Raw genomic sequence first — 22,565 nt, 5'->3', positions numbered from 1 at the left:
GTGCGAGGTGCTGGTGAACTTGTTGAGAGCCGAATGCAGGAGAGTTAGGAGACGGGTGAGTTTGCCTGGGGTCGAGCCAGAGGAGCTGCTCCTGTGAGTGAAGGGAGGACTGAGGGACCGTCCAGCAGCTGCTGAAGCCCCTTTGGCTTCAGGTCAACTCCTGAATTCTCTCACTGAACAGTACAGGTTGCTCCATCTTGATCCACTGTGAGAAAAAGGAAACTGAACTCAGGACTAAGTTGTGACAACTTTGACCATTTGGAGAGTCCCCTGGTGTGCACACTGAGACTCTTTTTTTAGATGTTGATAGACCTTTATTTTATTCATTTATTTACATGTGGTGCTGAGAGCCAACCCAATGCCTCACACATGCTAGGCAAGTGCTCTACCACTGAACCACAACCCCAGTCCCACACTGAGACTCTTTTTGTTCTTTTGTTTTGTGGTGCTGGGGATTGAACCCAGGGCCCTGTGCTTGTAAGGCAAGTACTCTACCGACTGAGCTATCTCCCCAGCCCCCCTACACTGAGACTCTTGATACCACACATGTGGTTACTCTTTCTGGGGACATCTGTGACGCCACTGGTATAGGAATCATTGTTAAGCAGGACTCGAAAACCTTCTGATTGTGGCTGGGGAGATAGCTCAGTCGATAGAGTGCTTGCCTTGTAAGCACAAGGCCCTGGGTTTGATCCCCAGCACCAAAAAAAGATTTAAAAAAAAAAGAAAGAAAACCTTCTGATCTGTTCAGGTTCCCATCTGTTGGTTGGCCTTGGGTTGGGGATTCCCTCTGACTGTCTCTGGTTTGGTTTACTTTGCATCTGCTACTGCCCCTTAAGACATGGCCAGTACTGCACTGGTCCTGTAGCTAGTCTCTTGGGAAAGCCCTTGGCTGGTCAACTTAAAGGTTCCCATCTGTTGGCCATGGTCTAGGCCTTTTCTCTCTCTCTCTCTCTCTCTCTCTCTCTCTTTCCCTCTTTCCTTTTTGTACAATCCTGCAACTGGAGTTGGTCTGGCAGAGGTGAAGTGAGTGGAAGAAATTTGTACCTGCAGTTCTGCCTGTTTCAAAGGTTCCCGTCTCTCGCCCTGGTTTTGGTGATCCTCTCGCCTGTGTTTTTGTCTGTTACTGGCCCTTTAAGACAAGGGCCATGCCGCATTGGTCTGCCTGGTACCCTCTTGAGCAGAGAGATCTTGGCTGCAGGGCCACCTATAGGGACGAGCCTGTCTCTGAGAAAGAGGGCTTGCTGTCACAAACCTGGCCTCGGAATGGCTTTTCTGGGTGAGTACACAATCTTGACGCCGAGGTCGGTCTGTCAGGGTGAAGACGGGCAAGAGCTTCTGCGTGCACAGGATCCATGCAGCTGCGTGAGGAGGGCCTGAGCCCTGGCACTGCCTCTGGGTGCAAGGACAGCAGGACACCAGAAGACCCAGGGCTGCTGCTCCCAGCACCGTGTCTCAGCCTGGCCTGGGCAGCCGCAGACCATCCCCTGTGGTCAAGGACACCAGCCCTACACTGGGAAACAAATTCCCAGGAAAGCTGCCTGGGCTGCAGGAAAGGGCTCCTCGATCCATGGCAATGCCTAGTACAGGAAAAGGGCCCCACGGGAGCCTCTGGGGACAACTGGCAGTGGGGAGCCACTTAACGCTGATGGCACTGTGATGGTGATGACCAGACAGGCCAGGCTCAAAAACACCCTGTGCTCCCACCCCGGGCGCACCCTGGGAGGAAAAGATGAAGGCAGCTTTCGTATGCTGGACTGCCCACCCTCTCCCGGGGTGAAGTTGTGTGGATCACATGCACAGATAACGTTCCCAGGGACTGCTTCAGAGTATTGACTTAAGAAAGGGGCCAAAACTAGAAGAGATTAAAGTTATAGGTATGGAAATATATCTTAGTACGGAAAATTAGAAGGTAAAAGAAATGTTTCTAGATGAGAAAGTATTTTCTCTGGTAAAGTGATATTCTTGTGCTAAAGTCCGAGATGAAAGAGGACAAAACTAAGGATGAAAAGAAGTTGTGAATATCTAAGTAAGTTGCAGAAGGTAAATCTCAAAAAGTTTGTGTTTGTGATTACATTAGCTATACTTAGCTGTCGTTCAAAGTTATTTGAACTTCAATGCACTGGTATGGAGCAAAGCCCGAAACACTGATCTGCTCTCATCTATCAAGATAATTTTCTTGTATCTGTTAGGTTTTTAAGTCTTAAATGATTACTTTGTACCTGGTTAAACAAACAGCTGTTACTTATGTTATAACAATATAGTTGACACCCTAAATATATGTGACTGGGCGTAAGTATGCATCTGACAACTTTGTCTAAGCCTTGTCCAAATGTTATGGAAATGTCTATAAAATTAAAGTTTACGTAAGTTTACTGCCGAGATAACCAACACGTGCTCTTGTTTGTACCTTGTATCTGACACAGAAGGGCCCCATTGGCATTTTAAGGCCTGTCTTGTATCTGCTTTGCTTTGACTATGTCAATTCCTGATCACCAACACTGTTTCCTAAATGTGTAAGAGATCTAAGGCTATCCTACCCTTTATTTTTGTTAACCCATGCAGACCCGTGATCACTGTTACCATACACTCTGGATTCTAAATTGTACTTTGAATTTAAACTTAGTTAAATGTAAAGCTTAGAGGAGCACTTTGACAGGTTGGTGTTCTCCAAACTAAAATTATCTGTAGTAATATTCTCAGATTTGTATAGCAATAAAAAATCTGGTTTGTACTTATTCATGTCATTTGATATTTTATAGCTGGATAAAGCAACTTGTTGTCAATAAGTTATATGTACAATTTTGTGTTACTCTTCGCACTGCAATGGGAATTTAAATGTATTTTTGGAAGGTATTAAGGGTCTGTTTAAAGGTGACACTGTAAAACATGGAAGCATTCTGCCACTTTTTCCACAAAAAGAAAGCTCAAAGCTCTCTCAGCCTGTCTTTGATTCATGTCTCAGCTGCGATGTTGTGTCCTGTCACTTGTGAGGAGCCTCCTCGCCTGAGGCAGGGCTCCGCCTCCCACCCTACTCCACGTGAAAACGGCTCCGACACAGGCTAGACTTCAGCTCATTTAAAGTCGTGCTCAAAAGACTGGCTTTTGGCCGGGTACACTGCCACACACCAGCAATCCCAGGGGCTCCAGAGGCTGAAGCACGAGGATCAGGAGTTCGAAGCCGGCCTCAGCAAAAGCAAGATGCTAAGCAACTCAGTGAGACCCTGTCTCTAAATAAAAATCAAAACAGGGCTGGGGAAGTGGCTCAGTGGGAGTTCCCCTGAGCTCAATCCCTGGTACCAAGAAAGAAAAAGACTGACTTTTGTTGTAAAGATTACTTTGATCTCGAACAGGGAATATAATATATAATTAAGTAAAGGGTCAAGATTATAAATGTCATTTTTCTTGGTTCATAGCTATTACACAATGTTTTTGCTCTGTTTATTTCATTTTGCATTTTCCTTGTAAACTTTATAACTGTTGCCTGTTAGTGTCTTGCAGAGGTACTGCTTTAAAAAAAAAAAATCAACCTGGGTTAACTTGAGATAAGTTGTTGCAGAAAGCTCATCCTTGTCCCCCATGCCAACCCAATAATGAGGATATGGTTTTGAGAAAAAAGGAAAAAGAATGTTTATTGCTTTGCTAGCAAAGGAGAAACACAGGGGACTCCTCTCCCAAAAGTTGTGATTTTATCCATCATCAGGAACAGGGTTTTTTTTTTTTTTTTTTTTTTGGGTGCTGGGGGTCGATGCTTGATGCTTACAAGGCAAGCACTCTACCGACTGAGCTATCTCCCCAGCCCCTAGGAACAGAGGTTTTTAAAAGAGGTGGTTCAGAGAAAATGAGATTAGGGAGGAGCGATCACAAGGAGAAGATCAGGGAGGAAAAGGTTAGGGAAAAGATGTTTAGGGAGAAGGGCAGGGAGAAGAAGGTTGGGGGAAAAGAAAAAAAACATGTCAAAGTGACAGGGATATCATCATACTAAACCCAGTTAAATGAAAGCGGTATCTATAAAGTTATACTGAAATTATAGCCTGTTACTGCCTCTTTAAGACTGCTGAGACTGGCTTGCTGGCTGTTTAAAACCAAAACCTTGGAGACCAAAGTCCAGGAAGTAAAAGGGCAGGGAGAAGGCATCTGACATTTGACCTTCCCCTCTAGGGTCAGCCAGCACCCAGAGAACGACAGGATTCCTCTCTGGATGCTGCAGCTCTGGTGAGTCATCCCATCTGCTGATCAGGGAGATCCAGAGGACCCTAGAGAACAGGAAGCCAACCAGGGCACATTCTGCAAATAGGAGGGTCACTGGAGACAGAAATGTTCCTGACACTGAAGCCCAAATTGAGGACACGCAGTTAGTGTAGAACAGGGGATTTGGCCAAATCGAGGAATGAAGGCCCTCGGAGTCTGGGAGATTGGAATGTCAGTGTCTCCAGGGCCCATTTGGTCACCAAGGTTACCTGCCTAACTGCCCCTCCCAAAATGCTGCAGGCAGGGAGTTGCTGATTAACACCCCCTCGGCCCCTCCCCCCACCATCTGCTGCTCACCTTTCTGCCATCTCAGGAGCATCTGGGCCTGGTCACATAGGCAGGAAGGAGAGAGATAAGCGGGGAGAGAGCAGGAGAACAAAGGAGACCCTAATCTACAAAAGATGCAGGGCGCACTCACTTCTTGGGATTCTAGGACATCAGCCATGGCCCCCTCCTCCCTCCCAGGAGAAGTCTCTGTTACTACTTTTAAATAAATCCTGCTTAATGTGCTTGACTTGGTGTGCTTCTGTGGTGTTATACTTCAACATCTGAAGAGGCAGAACTCATCACTGATAAACAGTGGTATCAGTACTTCCCAGAGAAGCCCTGTGTGGTCAGCCAGACCCCCACCCACTCGCGGTGCGGCACCACTGGCAGAGGAAAGCCGAAGGAGCCAGGAGGCTTTGCACACGTCCCCGAGAGTGATCTCAGGAATCTCAGCCGACTCTTAGAGTAGACAGGAACAAGGCCGGTTTTGACCAACTTGGTCGTAAACTCCTGGCAGGAGAGTGTAGTATAGTCTGAGCGCAGTCTTCATGGATGTTTAAAAGGAAAAACAATGGTTTTTTAAATGCAACTTGAGGTGTACACTTGTGTCAGCCCTAACACAAGTAAGTAAAGCTGGAGGCCATGAAGGAAGGGTTCCTGTGTGGGCGTGCCAAAGAGTAAAGATCACTAAGGACTCTAGAGTCACAGGTTTGTCCTGAGTTACTGAGTCTGAGTCCCAGGCCTATGAATCTTCCTAACCTCCTGCTTTGATGAACTCAATCTGTTTTTCACTGATATGATCACGAGCTACTGTCTTCGTGGTTTTCAGAGACTGGCTGAAGTACTGATTGCTTTTGTGCCAATTGTGTATAAAAAAGTAGTGCTTTGCCGTCTTTATTGTTGTCTTAGCATGTCCCTGCCCCATGGGTGCCTTGTCCAGTCCCCTCCACTGGCCACCGTGGACCTCTGACTGCTCTGAGGCTGAAATGCCCTTAACTGTCCCCGCGGCGCCTCGAAGAGAACAGGACTTGGGGTACTTCCCCCAACTTCACCCCTCTCAGCAGGAAGCAGCTTGGAGATGTTGGTGCCCACTTTCCACAGAAACCGACAGTGGAGACATGTGTCCATCGTCTACCTGACGCTTTGAATCAGCCCTGCTGCTCCGCCACTGTGACTTATGCTTAAGATGGACACCTTTCTTCTCTTCCTCTCTCCCTGCTCCTCCCTAGTCTCTCTCCTCCCTAGTCTCAGGGAAACAGGATCACCTTTCCTCCCATCCTGGGCAGTTATCTGTGCTGAGCACACACCTGCCACAGGAGAGTAATCCAGACTTTGGGGATGGCACCAGAAGGTCAGGAATGACTGTCTCCCAAATTCACAAGTGGATCACAACTCCAGCAGAGAACACGTGGAATGCAGCCCCCAAGTCACCTCTTTAAAAGCCCCTGCTCCTGCTGAGGGGCAGAATCACAGCTCTGGGACAGGAGTCCCCTGAGTTTCTCCTTTGCTAGCAAAGCAATAAACCTTCCTTTTCCTTTTTCTCAAAACCATGTCCTCCTTACTGAATTGGCATCAGGGACAAGGACCAAGATTTTGGCAACATTTTGCCACAGAGATAAAAAAGCTGACACATCATCTACTAAAGTCATAATTTTAGTTACTGTATTTTTTTATTTTAAAATTTCCATTAAATTCCTTTTTTTATTTTTTATTTTTTGAGTGCTGGGCACTGAACCTGTGGGACTCTACCTCTGAGCTACAGCCCTGGTCCTTTTTGTTTTACTCTGAGAGAGGGTCTTGCTAAGTTGTCCAGCTTGTTGTGGCAAGCCCAGTCCTTGTCCCCAGTGCCAATCCAATAACGAGGAACAGGTTTGAGAAAAAGAAAAAGGAAGGTTTATTTCTTTGCTAGCAAAGGAGAAACTCAGAGGACTCCTGTTCCAGAGCTGTGATTCTACCCCTCAGCAGGAGCAGGGGCTTTTAAAGAGGTGACTCGGGGGCTGCATTCCACGTGTTCTCTGCTGGAGTTGTGATCCACTTGTGAATTTGGGAGACAGCCATTCCTGAGACCTTCTGGTGCCATCCCCAAAGTCAGGATTACTCTCCTGTGGCAGGTGTGTGCTCAGCACAGATAACTGCCCAGGATGGGAGGAAAGGTGATCCTGTTTCCCCTGAGACTAGGGAGGGGAGAGACTAGGGAGGAGCAGGGAGAGAGGAAGAGAAGAAAGGTGTCCATCTTAAACAAAAGGCTCAGTGGCAGAGCTGCAACGGCTGTATTCACAGCATAGAGTGGACACTGCTACAGGCTGACCCTAACTTACGATCCTCCTGCGTCAGGCTCCCAGCTTCTGGGATGGCAGGCAGGCCACCGTGGCTGGCTGGATTCCTTTTTCATACATGCTTCTCCGCTGAACATTTCCATCTATTTTCTTTCACATATTAATCTGTTGTTTTCCAGTCTGTCTGATTATATCAATATCTTCTCCCATGGATTTGTTACTACTGTACCTGGTTTTGTTCTCTTGGTTTTGGTTATTGGTTTTCTTCGTAAAAGCTTAATTCTGGATGTGGGCTATGGAAACGTGCTAGCTAATGTGAGTCCCCAGGTGCTGCTGCTTTCTTCTGAGCTCGCCTTCAGACTGCCCGTGGGAAGCAGGGCCATCTGCTCTTCCCATGTTGGGCTGGGCCTTCCCGAAGCTCCACTTCTGTCCTCACCCCCTCCTAACCTGTGGCCCTGGCTGCTCCCAGGCAAAGCCCTGGCTTGTCTATCAGTCCCCGTCTGGTAGGTCATCACCATGTGCTCCCACCCTACAGGGTTCAAGAACTACTCAGGGACTCAACTTCCTGTCACCGTGCATTAGGGACTGCGCCGCATCCCCAGGTTCGTGTAGGAAGCCTAGCTCCCAGTGGGGCTAGCTGGATCCGGGGCCCCCGGGAAGACACTGCAGGTCAGCTGCGGTGGGGTGAGGACCTAACGCGACTGGGCTGAAGACACGCTAAAGCACATCCGTCTGCGAGCAGAGCAAGGGCTGGGGGCCAGCGAGAAGGTGGCCACTGCCAGCCGGGAGACTGCGCCACAGCAGCGCTGACGGCACCTTGATTTCAGAACTGTGATGCAGGGGTGCAGGACTGTGGTCCCAGCGACTCGGGAGGCTGAGGCAGGAGAGGCCCAAATTGCAGGCGGCCTCATAAACTTCGCGAGACCCTGTATCAAAAAGTAATAAGTAAAAAAAAAGACCTGGAGGTGTGGCTCAGTGGTAAAGCATCTCTGGATCCAATCCCTTTGCCCCAAGATAAAAAAGCGCCTGCTGTGCAGGTCACGCACGTGTGTTTTTATGGCAGCCAGAGCTGAGGAACATGGCTGACAAATCACTAAATATCTCACAGTGAAAGAGTCCCTGCCCTTGTTCTGGGATCTCTGCCCACCTGGGTGGCTATCTGGTATCCTTAACCCTTGATGCAGATCTTCGGGTGGCTTTTGTGGTCCTCAGGCAGGCCCAGACTGGGCCCTCCCTTTGTGGCTGCAGCTTCTGTAGTCCCGAGAAATGCCCTCCTCCTGTCTTTGACTTCCTCCTCCCACTGTTCCATCTTCTGAAGCTCCCGTTGGGTAGACCTGGCCTGTGCGCTGACCCACAGTGTCCCACCTCCTTGCTGTCCCTGCTGCCCCTGTACCTGGGGAGTCCTGGGGCCTCTCCTGTGGTTCCTTAAGTCCTGGGCCAGGGCCTTTCCACCATGCAACACATACCAGGTTTTTATCCAGCAGTCCACCTACTGACCTTCCAGTTCTGTGTCTTCCCAGGGTTGTGCCTGTCCCCCCACCACTATGTCCCCAGCAGGGGGTGCTGTGCAGCTGTGCGGGGTGTTGGGGTTTGTGGTGGCAGGCTGCCCCGGGGTCCAGTGCTCCACACCTGCTCAGGCCTTCTGTGAGCCCACGCCCTGCAGGGCTTCCTCAGGCAAGGACCATCTCTGGAGTGAGTCCGGCATCTCAGCCTGGCGCAGTTGGCCCGAATCCTCCTGCAGTTGAACTCAGGGTGTAGGGACAGGTTCAGCCCACACTGGCTGTATCTCCCAGGGCCTGCGGCTAGTCCAGGCCCAGGGCCCCTCCGGGAGCTCAGGTGGGAGCAGCTGTCCCCTGCTTGGTTCTTTCCACCTTGCTTCTTGTGGGCTACAGTTTTTGCTGGGCTCTGGTCTGTCAGTTTAACCCGTTTCCTCTGTTAAGTTTTTTGCAACTTTTCCCGATAGCACTTTTGTGTCTCCGCTGCTGTGAAAACGGCTCTGCGTTTTTTCTGTGTTGTGAAGGATCTGGGGCAGATGGAAGGTGTGGGAGCTGCATCCCATCCATCCACTACTTATACACACAAATAGGAACTGGAGCCACAGGGTCATAGTCTACTCCTTAAAACCCACCATCATGTTCTTACGGATCCCTTTTAATGGTGCATAGCCTTCCACCATGTGAACGGCTCACTGTTCAGTTCACTTCTGTTCCAGCACATTTAGCTCCTTTTTCGTTAATTCCAAGCTGCACGTTTTTCACTTCTCCAACTCTACACTGGGGTGTCTAACTCAAGACTGTCACAGTTTAATAAATACAAGGTGCATGCAAGAATGCTGTGTTTTATGATTCTCCGTGCTTTGGACTCAGTGGTGCCGTGGCCACTAAACACAGCCTGTTCTGGCTCACAGTCACCCTGTGGCCTCTCATCTCCAGTGTCCATCTTGGCAGGGCCTGGCTCCTGGAGGAGGTACCCATCTCCCAGAAGCTGAGTTGGCTATTTCATCTGGGCATCCTCTAGCCAGAGGCCAGCCATGGTCCAGCTTCCAGAATGCAGGAACCAATCTGTGGAACTGTGAGGTGCTGGTCTGACTCCTTCATGAAGAGACCTCCCTGGCCTTCCCAATAGGCAAATGCTTCAGAGTGGAGGGCTGTGAAGTCAAGTCCACAGACACTGGGCTCTGTGGCTGCACTGCTGACAGGGATGGAAATGGTGTGCATAGGTCCAAATTCAGGTGCTGGCATTTCCTGGCTGCCAGCTGTGCGCCGACCTCCCCACTTCAGGCTCAGAGGCTGCTGTTCAGCTGTGGAGTGTGGCTGGCTAACATCTGGCTTGGCCTGCCTGGCGATGGGTAAATGTCAGTCCTAACTGGTCCATTCCCTCTGAAGACACCAGGATACAGAAGGAAGGACAGGGAGAGGTGGCACTCATACTCCCTGACACATGGGACATCCTAAAGACACTGGTTCAAGTTCTCCACACACTTTCTCTAGCCACCTGGGTACACATTGTTTCCTTGAGGTCTACCCCTCGGTTTGCCATCAGATATAGCATAGTACACAGGTCAAGATTGCGGCTGAACTCAGATTCCAGTTCTGCTTTTTACCAACAGTGTGACCTTGAGTGTGTCCCTTAACCTCCAACAGATTCAGTTTCCTCCTCTGTAACATGAGCTGTGAGGACTGGGTATGGGTGACTCAGAACAGCATTCTGGAAACAGCAGAACTGTGGGTCACAAAGGTGTCCACCTATGCCTCCTGCCATCCCTCCTCCAGGGGCCTTTCACTTTTGGGGTTCAGAATGCCCCATATTGGGATCAGGTAGGAAGAGCATGGAGGATGCACTCTGGGTAAGTGTATGGTGACAGGTGCAGAGAGCAGAACACAGGCAGCCCAGTCCACCTAGGGGACCTCATGGATGGTCTGTCCAGCCCAGGTGGAACTTCAGGATGCAGGAATCTGCTCAGGCCTAGTCAACCAACAAAACGTGGGTGTCTTCAGTGGATGAGGCTTGCAGGCCTGGAACACTCCTAGCAAGCAACTGGGACCTTCGCCTCGACTCAGTGAAGGGCGTGGAGCCTATTCCAGGAGGCGGCAGGTCACATGCTTCTTTCCCTAGCACCCTGCAGAGGGCTGGTCAAGCTGCCCCAATTTCCCTTTACCTCCTAGAAGTGCGGTGTGCACACAGGAAAGGAGCCGGTCTGCCTGGTCTCTGCCCACGGAACTGAACGTGGTGAGGGCTGGGTCGGTGGACTGGTCAGGAGTCGCAACCTTAACCTTGCGGGCAGGTGGTTCCCCGGCCCGCTGAGACACCCTCCTGGCCCTGACCTTGCACAGTGGCGCTGGGCCGGCCACGCCCGAGAGCCTCCCAGGCACCCACCGTCCTGGGCCCCCGCCCCCACCCGGGTCCTGCGCACCCCCGGCGCTGTCCCGGACCGAGGCCTTGCGCGCCCCCGGCGTCCCGGGCCCCCGCCCCCAGAGCCCTGCGCGTCCCCGGCCCTGCGCGCCCCCGGGGCATCGGGACGCGCGGGGACCCGCCCCGTGACGCATTTTCAACCGCCTGGAACCGCGGCCGGCCGGGCGCGCGCCCGAGACACGGGGAGCGCGCATCGTGCACGCGCGCCGCCACGTGACGCCGCCCATCCAACCGACACGTCGGGATTTGGGGATAAAGCGCGGCCCCGAGAGCAGTTGCGGCGGGAGAGCGGCGGGGCCCAGAGCGTGACTCGCCCGCTCCGCGCTGCCTCTTCCGCCGCTGCGTCCCGCTGCCGTCGCTGCGCAGCCATGTCAGAGGAGAAGCCCAAGGTAAGCGCGGCGCCCGCCCGGCCCGCCGCCCGCAGAGCCGCCGCCGCGGGCCACCAACCTGCCGCGGGCCCGGCTCGCGGACCGCGCCGCCGCCGCCGCCCCTCCCCCCCGGCGCCCGCGCCCCCCCCCGCGCCTCGCCACGCCCCCTCGCCCGGCTCCGCCCCCGGCGCGCTCGCCACGCCCCTCCCCAGCCCCGCCCCGTCGAGGCTCCGCCCCCGCGGGCCCCGCCCCGACGCATCCCGCCTCTGGACCCGCCCTGACTCCGCCCCCTGAGGAGCTGCCTCGCTGGTGGCCTGGGACTCGGTCCGCTCAGCAGGCGGTCTGCGGGCGGCCGCTAGGTCCGCGGAGCGCTGACCCCACTGGTGAGCGCCTCTCCCGCGCGTCCGCCCCTGGCGTGTCCTCCTCAGTCCTCACTCGGCACAACCCCTGGCGCTAGGTCCAGCGTCCCGGGCAGCGCGCTGCTGTGCGAGCAGCATGGCGTCCCTTCTCGGCAGTCCCATCGCGCCCGGGTGCTGGGGCGCCCCTGGCAGGCCTGGAGTGCCACTCCTGAGACGGCCCTGGGCTGCCTCCTCTCCTAGGCCCTAGGTGCACGCCCTCCCGTCGCTGTCCTGCTTGCCTGCGGCCCTGTGGTGCATTGCTGGCTGTGTGCGCCACTCAGGCTCCGCCGTGAGTCCCTGGGAAGGCCAAGGTTGCTGACTCCTAAGGAAACGGAAAGTTTTCGTCCTGGGTTCTGGCCTGTCAGGGTTTGTTTTAACCAATGGAAAAGGAAGTGTGGAGCCGAAAGGTCTTTGGCTCTCTGCCACCTGCCTGGTCCTGAAACAGATCACCCTCCCTTTTCAGTTGTGGGCTCCCTGCTGGCAGGGCAGGACTGGGGGAACCCACCAGAGAGCCTTGTCTGGCTCCAGGAAGTCTGTTCTTATCTCCTGGTGGTTTTGAGGAGGGGTTCAACTGCAGCCCTGGGCCTTATGCTTTGATTCCATCTGGCCTTTTATACCACTGACCGCCAAGTCTGTCTGAGTGAGCACCTGTTAATCCTAAGCCAGGTACAGAGGCCCTGTGCTTTGCAGATGACTCTAGCACAGAGCACGGAGTTGGGTGGGCCCACTGGACACAAAGGGCAAGAGCCCAGTAACAGGATTTATTACAGTAATAGAAAGCAGAGCTCCAGAAGCGGGATGGGTCCGGGAGAGGGTTGCCAATGGGTGTCTGTTGTCTGGCTTCATATGATAAGATTAGAGGGGAGTAAGGTGGCCTTGAAGACTATAGGCTAGAGATTAATAACAAAACAAAACCAAAGACAGTGGATCTTTGAGTCAGACATACCAGGGCACATGGTGTCCAATCAGGTTACTGTGTTGCAGTTTGTCCTTTTTTGGAGAGGGTCTGATCAGTGGGTCACAGAGGCCTCACTGTCAGTTTCTTGAGCTCACACTGGGGTTCTGGTTGTGCTTTGTTACACAGGATTCTGACCTTGGTGGGCCCAAGTTTCCTACCTGCTCTTTTTCTACCTCAGCTGTCTTAATGAAGTGAAATATAATGGAATATGTGGTCTTTCTTTTCATTTTCTTCTTTTTCGACGTACTGGGGATTGAACCCAGGCGTGCTTTATCACTGAGCTACAGCCCCAGCCTTTTGTTTTTTAATTTTGAGGCATGGTCTTGCTAAGTTGTCCAGGTTGGCCTTGATCGTGGATCCTCCAGCCTCAGCCTCCTAGTTGCTGGGCTTTCTTTCTTGACTCTTAAGTTCACTTGCTTACTAGGTTCACTGAGGTCTGGGTCAGGCAGCAGAAGTGGCTTGGGCCTGCTCCCTCTGCCTGTGCTGGCTCCTGCTGTGCTCCTGCTAGTTTTATGTTCTGGTCCTGCATCTGTTTAGATGAAGAAGCCAGAGCATTCTTACTCTTGGGACAGTGAAGGGGGAAGCTCAAGGGTCCCAGTGATGCAGCAGGGGCCTCAGGTCATTCATGTCCCCTCACTGGCATTGCCACTTTGCCTATGCCTGGAGCCGTGCTCTGGAGAGGGCCGTGGCTTGCAAGGCAAGCTGCCAGCATGCCCTGGCATTCCCTGAGAGGAGGAGGCTCCTGGCCATGGCCCTCACCACAGGGTGGGCGAGTGCTGTGGTGACTTGCATCTGCAGGCTCCTTGCTGGAGCCCCCCCCAGGTGCCACTTCTCAGACCCTCCAGCTCCCTGCACAGGCTCTGCTCTGGCCTCCAGGGCTGTGCACAGGGAGTTCACAGTTCACAAGTGTGCAAGCCTCCTGCACCTTGTTCCCCTTTTCTAGGCCAGGTGTGCCAGGTGTTCAGGGAGCGTGAGGGCCTCCTGACTCTCCCCGCCCAGGAAAGGAAGGGAGCGGTAGGCATCAGAAGAACAGGGCTTCCATGGAGCCTGGGCTTCCGAGGCATCTGCTTTTTGGTCTGCACAAATAGCACGGGGAGAAAAGCCAGGCCTGTGTGTGGTACAGTGTATAGACTCTGCAGAGTGCTCTGGACTTGGCCTTCAGCTGGATCAGAAGGGTCTCATTGTGTTGTTAAGAAACAAGTCATTCCTGTGGACTCTGAGATGGCAAATCTGGTGGGGTAGGCATGCTTTGGAAAATAGAAAATACCTCTGGAACCTCACTTCCTTTCGGGCTAAGTGGCCTACAGTTGGGTCACTGCCCCTTAACATAAACTTTGAGAGCAATTCAAAATGTGTTTCTAGGCAACAGGGAACCTTAATTATGCTATTGTTCAGTGGCTTGTTTGTATCTTGAATTATATAAAAATAAGACTCCAGGAATGACTGCCATCAGATAGGACTTACGTTTTTGTGGCTGGGATGGAGCCCTGGGCCTTGTGCATGCATCATCTAGCTACCCTCAGCCCCAAGACAGGCTGCTGGACATTAGAGGACGCAGAGGACAGCTCCTCTGGACCTGGCGATTGCATCGCCAAGGGAGCCTCAGACAGAGTTGGTTCCTGCCAAGTGCCTCAGCGTGCCCGTGCCCCTCCAGGTCGTAAATGTTTTCTTTTACCAGTCATATAGGATCATACGTAACCTGTGAACATGTGTTCTTACTGCCTTCATGAGGCAGTTTTAAAACGAAGACGGATTTTCTTTTAATTTTTTCCTAGATTGTTATTAAAGAGGGTTTTTCTTTGATTCGATCAGCTTTTTCTGTGAGGCTACAGTTCTGTGCTTCGTCTCCTTGTGTGTGGGTGCTCAATGGAGGAAGTTAGAAATAAACTGTGTAAAAATAAAACGGTCACATGAGTGACTCTGAATAGCCAGAGAATTTTAAGAATCAGGTTGGTTTTAATGACTTTTTAATAAAACCAACCCTTACTTAAAGACTCACCCTTCCAAGTCACAGTCATTTTGAGTGAACTTTTGAAGTGTGTCCTGTCTCTTGCAGGAGGGTGTGAAGACGGAGAATGACCACATCAACCTGAAGGTGGCCGGGCAGGACGGCTCCGTGGTGCAGTTCAAGATCAAGAGGCACACGCCGCTGAGCAAGCTGATGAAGGCCTACTGCGAGAGGCAGGTGCGGGCTGGCCAGAGGCTGGTGCCCCGGTTCCCAGGTGGTCTAGGATGCAGGGCTCCTCCCTCCACAGTGGCAGCAGGGTTCTGTGGACGGCCTCGGGCTGGGCTTGCTGATGGCATCCCTGGATATTTCCCTCTGTTCCTGCAAATTGGCAGGTGATCGTGGGCTCAGTCCACTCAGCGTGGGCTTCTCTTTCTGCCCCCAGCCTTCGTGGTGGGATCGTTCGTGGGCAGGCTGTGGCTCTGTGGTGCTTCCAGTGCTGACGCTGTCGGGTCAGTGCTGTGATCTGAACTCCCAGGAGTGGCAGATGTGCATCCTCCTGCCCCGGGCGGCTGAGACTTGCCTGCAGAGACTGCCCTTGCCACAGTTTGACTTCCAGTGTTGAGATCTGTGTGTGGTGCTGGGCTGGTGGGATGGCTTGGGCCTCAGGCGTGCCAGGCAGGCGCTCTGCCCTGAGCTGTGCTGCCCCTGGGCCTTTTGTGCTTCTGGCCCTCTGTTAACGCAGTTTCAAGGCAGGCAGCCTCTGCAGCGCCCTGAGGGGCCGGCCATTTCTGGATGCTGTTGCTAGTGTGTGAACTCGGTGGCCACAGCTTGTCCTTCGGGCCACCTGTCTCTTGCTCTCATGAGGGGCCATGTGGTGTCCCTTGGTCAAATGGGTGCCCTCTGGCGCCCGCAGTCCTTTTATCCTGGACTTGCTGCTCCTTGCTGCCTGCCACGTGGTTGCCCAGGCTTCCGCCTGGGTTCTGCCCCAGCCCTGGGGTCGGGCGGCCCTCACCAGGGGCTGGTCCTGAGTGGGCCCCTGCACGTGGCGCACCTGGCGAGCCGCCGTTCCTCAGCACGCAGTCACCCTTGTTTCCCCCGCTGGCTTCTGCAGCCCCTGCCTTCCGATTTGTTCTTAAGCAGACATCTCTGTGAGGTGCTCCCGGGCCTTCCTTCCCTCCCTGCTTTCAGACCCTGCTTCTGGGGGCATCACCGCCCCTGTGGTCACGTGGCAGCCTGCTCACCTTCTCCCTCCCAGACTGACTTGTGTGGTTCTCGCCTCTGAGGGAGGGGCAAGCAGCCCCTGAAGCTGCCCTCTGCACACTGTCCCCGCTGCCCGAGCCGGCATGTGTGTGCGCTGTCACTGACGAGCACGGTGCCGGGCTGCGTGTCTGGGTGTTGATGGATTGGGCTCCAGTACTGTGAGACCCTCAGGGGCAGGTGGGCACTGGAGGCCATGTGTCACGCCAGCCTGCTTCCCACTGTCCCTTCTTTGCCTTTCCTGCCCACTGGGACCTGTCAGTTTGGAAGCAAGACCAACTCTGCAGCTGCGCCCACAACCTCCTCGGGATCATCCTGCACTTCCCTTGCCTTCTGCCTGCGAATCTTTTGGTCGCATCTTCCCTTTCTCGAGGGACAGGACCTCCTGTCGTGTCAGGAAGGCACGTGCTCACAGATGCTGCTGCAGGCGTGGCGAGTTCCCTCTCTCCGTGGCTACTGTGTCACTTCCTGCAGCACCACTTTCGTGACATTCGGTGATGTTCCCACCCAGTCCTGTGTGTGTGCCCGTCTTCTTGCTGAAAGCTCCTCTGTGGTGGTCGAGCCTCCTCTCGGGCCCTCTGAGGCGCTAGTCCTAGGTGGCCCCTTCCATCTCGAAGTTGCCTTCGGTCAGGTAACACGGGCTCCTCTCCGCCGGCGTCCTTCCTGACCCAGCCCCTCGGTGTGCCTAACCCGGCCGCGTGGTCCTCCCTGATTTCCTTTTGCTGACTCCTGTTCTGCAGAGGGTTCAGTTGTTGCCATTGGCGTCCTTCGTGGGCATTCTTCTCAACTGTGTCTTCCCACGTTACGCAACTGTTCCTATTTCTGTCAGAGTTTTTAATTTCCAGCGGTTCTTTGTTGTCTCCTGTTGTGTGTGTGTGCCTTGCGCTCAGCAGCAGCACCTTGCCGCAGGGCTTTGTGGGTGCGCATGCCGGTTCTGGGTGTGGGCTCTGCGTCTCCTCAGCGCCTTTCCTCCTGGTCTGAGCTCACGTTCCTCTGATGCTTGGTCCCTGTCAGGGGTGAGGGATGGAGCACTGGGACTCTGGAGCCTGCTGCTGCACGGGTGGGCGTGTCCAGGCTCCTGTGCCCCAGGTTCTGTCCTGCATCCTGGAACGCAGGTGGAGGACTGAGGGGCTCAGGGCCATTGGGAGTGCTGGTGCCTGCTCCCGAGTCCGTGTCTCCTGGAAGTGGACATCCTGTTGGCTGCCCTGGGAGGGACATGTGGTGCCCTGCCGTGGGGGTCTAGATGACAGCGTGCCGTCTGTCCCTGCTTCGCTGGCTGGCCCCTCCTGCAACTCATTGGTCTGCTGTACCCTGAGACCCAAGGTCCCGTGTCCTTGGACCAGCAGTGACCAGCCCAGCAGCACAGCCTTCTGCTGGCTCCTCCCTTCGCCATTTGTCCTTGGGGTTTGTGCCTTTTCATTTCTCTGTCATTCCTTGCAGCTTCTGGAGGCAGAGGAGTCGCCTTTTAACCCTGTCTGTCCTGTCGTGGGGAAAGCAGAGCTGCTTGACAAAATGGGTGTTTCTGTCCCCAGCAACGGCCGCCGGCTCCCTCAGGACCTGGATAACTCACTTCCTCACCTTTGGGTGAAACACACCCTCCTTCCTGCTGCTCCAGTGGCCTCCTGCCACTTCCTTCACTGTCATGGGACTTTGTCGGGGGAGGTGGTGCTGGAGGCACAGAAGCTCTGCTTGGCTTCCGGGCGGAATCAAGAGGGCGGCTCAGGGAGGGATGTCAGAGCCGATTCTCAGAGTGGTAGATGGCGTACATTAAGGACCACCAGTGTTTGCACCTAGCTGGATCATGATCCAGTGTGTATTCAGAATTCTGATAGTTCGACATACATTTCTTGTTTTCTTGAATTAAGCTGTGTTATCTGGGATTTTTTAATGGTGATTGCTTTTTCTTTCCAGGGCTTGTCAATGAGACAGATTAGATTCAGGTTTGATGGCCAACCAATTAACGAGACAGACACTCCAGCCCAGGTATGACGTCGGCTCCGCGTGTCCGGGCCTCCCGCACCTGCTGGTGGCGGCTGCCACGGGAATGCTTATCTGAGGAGTACCCGTGGCTGCACAGCGTGCCTTCCCTTATCCCAGTCATTTGAATTAATAGATTTTAAGTGTCGACATCTTGAGATGTTTTTCAAATAAGAACATGGCACTGTCAGGCATCACCCTTGTGTCAGAAGTGGGAATCTGGGTGTGGGGCTCGTGCTGCAGGGGCCTAGGGTCCCTGGCATCCCACCGTGGGAGTGCCAGAGTGCTCCCGTGGCTGCGTGGCCTCTTAGCTTGGGGTCGCAGTGAGTTAGTGGCTAGGCGATGGGCTTGAGTCCTGTGTCCTGTAGCGTCCTGCAAGGTGCTGTGGTGGGCGGTGGCGCCATGCCTCTGCTGCCATTGGAAGTGCAGGTAGCACCACCTGACCCTTGTGGTCTCAGTCACTTGATTTGGAGTCTCAGTTTTGTCCACCTGTGAAATGGAGATGGTACTTGTTTTTTCTTCCTTAAAGATGGTGAGGATAAATTGGAGTGTTTCATGTGAAAATATTTTTGCAAGACATTTAATAGTGTGAATACTGAAAATATATATATATAGATATAGATATAGATATAGATATAGATATATATATATATATTTTTTTTTTTTTTGCGGTGCTGGGGATCGAACCCAGGGCCTTGTGCTTGTAAGGCAAGCACTCTACCAACTGAGCTATCTCCCCAGCCCTGAAAATATTTTTGCCATAAATATTTCTAGCCACATTTGGAAATCATACACGACTGGGCCAGAGGGGTGGACTCTGCAAGGACTCCCCAGAGCAGGAAGGGCTGGTGGCATTGGGTGGTGTGGGGACCCGGGAGCAGGCTGTGTGGAGCAGCGGTGGAGCCTCCTCAGAGACCACTGGCCCAGCCAGCTCCGGGAGGGTCTGCAGCAGGGCCGAGGTTTCTGAGAACGCTCCCGGCCGTCTCCTGCTCCCATTCCCGGCCTCTGTCAATCTCTGCGGGAACTGCAGGAGCTCCCTTGCTCAGAGAATGGGGAGCAGTCGGGAGGACCTCTCATGCCGGCTGTGTCAGGAGAGCAGAGGGAGGGCTGGCCCACGTCTGCCCTGGTCTCTGAGTGGCAGGAAGGGCCCGCGGCAGATCCCGTCTTCCTTGGTGACCAGTCAGCTCTGGATTTTGTTGGCACGACTCCCGCGGGATCTGAGGACCCCCTGCTGCCAATGGGATGCTCTTCACTGGAGTCGATTCTGTGCAGTTGTCCCAGGAATTTTAGATATTTCATTTACTTTTTCATCATTGTTTTTCTATCAGAATTCTTAGCTGTGCCTATTCTTCTGCACTTCGTTGGGGCAGACAGGTGGAGAGTGGTTCTTGTGACTCCACCTTTCCCTGTGCTGCACAGGAGGGGCGCACAGAGAGCAGAGGGCGACTAGGCGGGTCTGGGTGGGGGCAGGTGGGACACTGTGTCTGGACATCTTCCCTTCCTCTGATGTTCCTGTCCCTTCTCGCTGGGCTGCCTGGGACTGTGACAGCTGGAGATGGAGGACGAGGACACCATCGATGTGTTCCAGCAGCAGACAGGAGGCATGGCCTCCAGAGGGACCACCCCACACCCTGCCGTCGTCCTTGCATTTGTTGTTGAATGGTGAGCGACCACGCTGATCACAGAGGAGTCCACGGAAGCCGAGGACAGTCACCGAAACGATCCTCTCAACGCACTTCAAGTGCAGCTCAAAACTCTGCAGGGATGAGTCTACAGCGTACGTTGGGCCAATCACACTGTTCTCATTGCTTACGTGAAATGAGTTGTAAGGCTTTGGGTTTGTTTTTGTTCTCCTTTTTGTTCATTGCCCGTCCCAAAACATTTTTTCCTCCAAACTTGTGGCCAAATGTTGGCTCTCAGCCTGTGGCCAGGCTCTCAGCCATGGAGTAGCAGTCGCCTCTGGAGCTGCTGTCCTAATCAGGTGCAGAGCTTGTGTCCACACTGTGTGCGTCTGTGGGAGAGCGTGGGGCGAAATTCCATTGGACACAGGTTGTTAAAATGCTCAATACTGCACATAACAAGCTCTGTCAAGCAAATGGTATAAAGTTGAACACAAAACAACGGAATACATCTTCAAAAGCAAAAAAGAAAATAAGTCCTTCAGTAATATGGCCCAAGTGCTTTCTGCTCCTGAGTGTGCCCCCTCTGGGTCTGAGGCCCAGGATGCCACCCCTCCACTCAGTGCCTGGGTGCGGGTATGTGGGCAACGATTGGCACAACCAAAACCAGCTTTTATCTTTTCAAAACAAGAAAATAATTACCATGTTTCTCATTTGGTAACTGTATCATGGCCTCAGATTTATTTCTAACAAATAATTATGGTCTCTATATAAGAAGTAAGATGAAATATCACTGAGTTTGCAGTTATGTTGTGTAAAAGAGCTGCTTCAAAGTGTGATTGCAAAAGAAACCCATGGAAAGGTGACTTAGTGTTCTTATGGATTTGTACTCTGCCACTGTCCAAATATGTATCGAAATTATGCATTAGAACAGTGACTCCAGTTCTGTGAGATATTTGGGAATCTATACCAGTTAAAATGTTCATAGTTCTGCCTATTGTCCTGTAAGGATCCATTGCTGCTTGATGGCCATTCTCTGCCTTTTGTAGTCACCTGACAATGACCCATCAATTTGCTTGCTTGAAATCTTGCAGAAATGTTCTCTCATTTCCTTTTTCGCTGTGTGGGCTCGGGTGGGATGTTTGTTGGCTCTGTTGTGTTTGTTCACCAATTTGTACATTATCTGTTGTCCTTTACTACTGTAAACAGTAAATATAGTTTGGTATTCTGTCTTTTGGCTTCTATTAAACACTGCATTTGAAGGTTGGGGCATATGTCATAACTCAGTATTGGTACTGACTCCCAGCAAGGCCACTGGGCACCTGGTTCAGAAACTAGTTGCTGGAAAGTTGAGTACCCTGACACCCTGCTCCCTCCACGGGCACATCACCCATGCTGGTCCACATATTTTCTGCCTAGAGTGTATCCTCTGCCCTCATGGAACCTTTCTGCCAGTTTCATTTTCCTCTCCTGGTCTCCTGTGTAAAGAGAGGGAAGATTTTGGAGGCAGGTGAGTCTGGATGTTTTCTTGGGGCATTTTGGTCTTTGCTTATGTCTTCCTTTAAGCATTTGACAACCACTTATCCACCTTGAAAATGAACTAATACCAGTTTGCTTTGAGAAGTCTTGGGATATGCTGGTGAGACAAGGCCAGGGTTGCCTGGCTGATTTGGTCCATTGCTTGTGTGAGCACAAGGTGAAAGATGGAGGGCAGCTGGGTGATGGAGCCGTAGGTCCACGTATCACCAGAAGCACGTGGATTGAAGCACAGTGCAGAGATGGGACCATTTGCCAAATCACCTAGATGGCATGTGGAGCCAGGTGTTAAGATCCCTCAGAAGAGCCCTTATGGAGAGAGGTGGTCTGAGGTGCCTTCATTTGGAAAGTATGGCCAAGAGGTCCCTTGTATGTAGCAGAACAGCCACTTGAGCTGTCCTCTGACAACCTTGAGGTTGTCCTTCATCTTACGAATTTATGTAAATTGTGATTTTGGAGTAACATCTTTTGGCATTAATATCTTTAAAAATATGATGTGAACTTAATTCTTACAAATTGGGGTTCAACGGAAGGTTCAACGGGTAGGCCCTGCTGAAACCAGCGTTCGAGATGAGGCTTGGCTCCCCACTTTTGCTGGTGGGTGGTGGTGGTGAAGCCAAGAAAGCCCATTTTAGTGTTAGCAGCTAGGTACAGCAAGGGATGCCTGCCTGGGGCAGCTCGAGGACTGCAGCTGGCAAAGCAGGATTCTTCTCCATTACTACCCAGTGGTGCGTGGCAGCCCTTACTGTCAGGCTGTGCCCTGTCGGGGTTGCGTACGGACCCCTGGCCCTAGGTGGAGCCTGGCCAAGATGGCGCCTGGCAAGCTGCCAGTGCAGTTGAAAAACTGCTATTCTGCACGTATACAACTAACTTCACCTTGAGGAAGTCTCAGTAATTGGTCAAGGCCTCTGCATGATTCTTGCGTGATTCTTAGGTGCTTCAAGTTATACCCATATACGTCTATCTTTTCCCCACATATCGTGAATATTCTAATTAGTTGATATAACCTATATAAGTGACAATAACTTCCCAGAAAGGGAGAAATAAAAAGAAGAATCAGCTGTTAATAGGGAAGTTTGCCACCCATCACGTCTCCGGGTCGTTCTTGCTGGCGGGAGCGACAGTGCCCTCCAGGTTCGCAGCAGACCCCAGCAGCTCATTGCCAATTTCTTTCTGAATTGTCTCATAATTCAAAGAATGACATTCATGGTCAACAATAACCAAAGGCAAGAAGGAAGGTGGGACTTACTCAAAATCAAGTAAGAAGAGACAACTCCTGCAGGGTCGAAAGGGGACCCTGCAGGGGTTGCTGTCTCAATGTACTAGTCTAGGGGCTCATGTAGCCACTGGGTTCTCAGCCTGCCCTGCGTGCCGCTGGCAGACCCTGAGAGCTTACAGCTGGTTCTGCAGGGGCACGGATCCATATGGATGCTAAGAGGGTCTTGGGAAATACCAATGCTGTTGGTCAAAATCTATGCCAATCGAGCACCGGCACTTGGTCTGAAGGTTCTTGTAACTCCGTTTGGGTCTGCCCCACTTGGGCTTTCCTGCGGCTCAGGGAAGAGGTTTGGCTGGCGTGTTTCTAGGGACGACATCACGGAGTAGTTTTACACTTGGGAAGACCCTAATGGGGGCCCGTTAACTCTCCCATCCACTGCACTACTGGCCCCCGCGGGAACGTCCCGTGTGGCTGAGGTGCGGGTCCCAGGAACCCGGCGCTTGGCGCACCACGTGCTGCCCAGGAGCGCCGGGCCTGTCACCCGCAGGCCGGGCGGAAGCCTGGCCGGTGGGGCACCGC

The 22,565-nt window shown here is 52.8% G+C and overlaps 1 protein-coding gene and 1 non-coding gene across 2 annotated transcripts; one reads left to right on the top strand and one right to left on the bottom strand.

Annotated features, from left to right (window-relative positions):
- Positions 1–10,907: 10,907 nt before the first annotated feature.
- Sumo3 (small ubiquitin like modifier 3) lies at positions 10,908–20,463 on the top strand. Its single transcript, XM_047563625.1, has 4 exons — positions 10,908–11,095; positions 14,487–14,615; positions 17,547–17,618; positions 19,162–20,463. The coding sequence occupies exons 1-4, from the start codon at positions 11,075–11,077 to the stop codon at positions 19,276–19,278; spliced, it is 339 nt and encodes a 112-aa protein (XP_047419581.1). The 5' UTR covers positions 10,908–11,074; the 3' UTR covers positions 19,279–20,463.
- Positions 18,279–18,352, bottom strand: Trnav-uac (transfer RNA valine (anticodon UAC)). Its single transcript has one exon. It is a non-coding gene; the product is annotated as a tRNA-Val (tRNA).
- Positions 20,464–22,565: the final 2,102 nt, after the last annotated feature.

This window comes from Sciurus carolinensis, chromosome 9 (genome assembly GCF_902686445.1).
Source record: "Sciurus carolinensis chromosome 9, mSciCar1.2, whole genome shotgun sequence".
Lineage (NCBI taxonomy): Eukaryota > Metazoa > Chordata > Mammalia > Rodentia > Sciuridae > Sciurus > Sciurus carolinensis.
The sequence above is the reverse complement of the archived record's forward strand: the minus strand, read 5'-3'. Positions and strand labels throughout refer to the sequence as shown.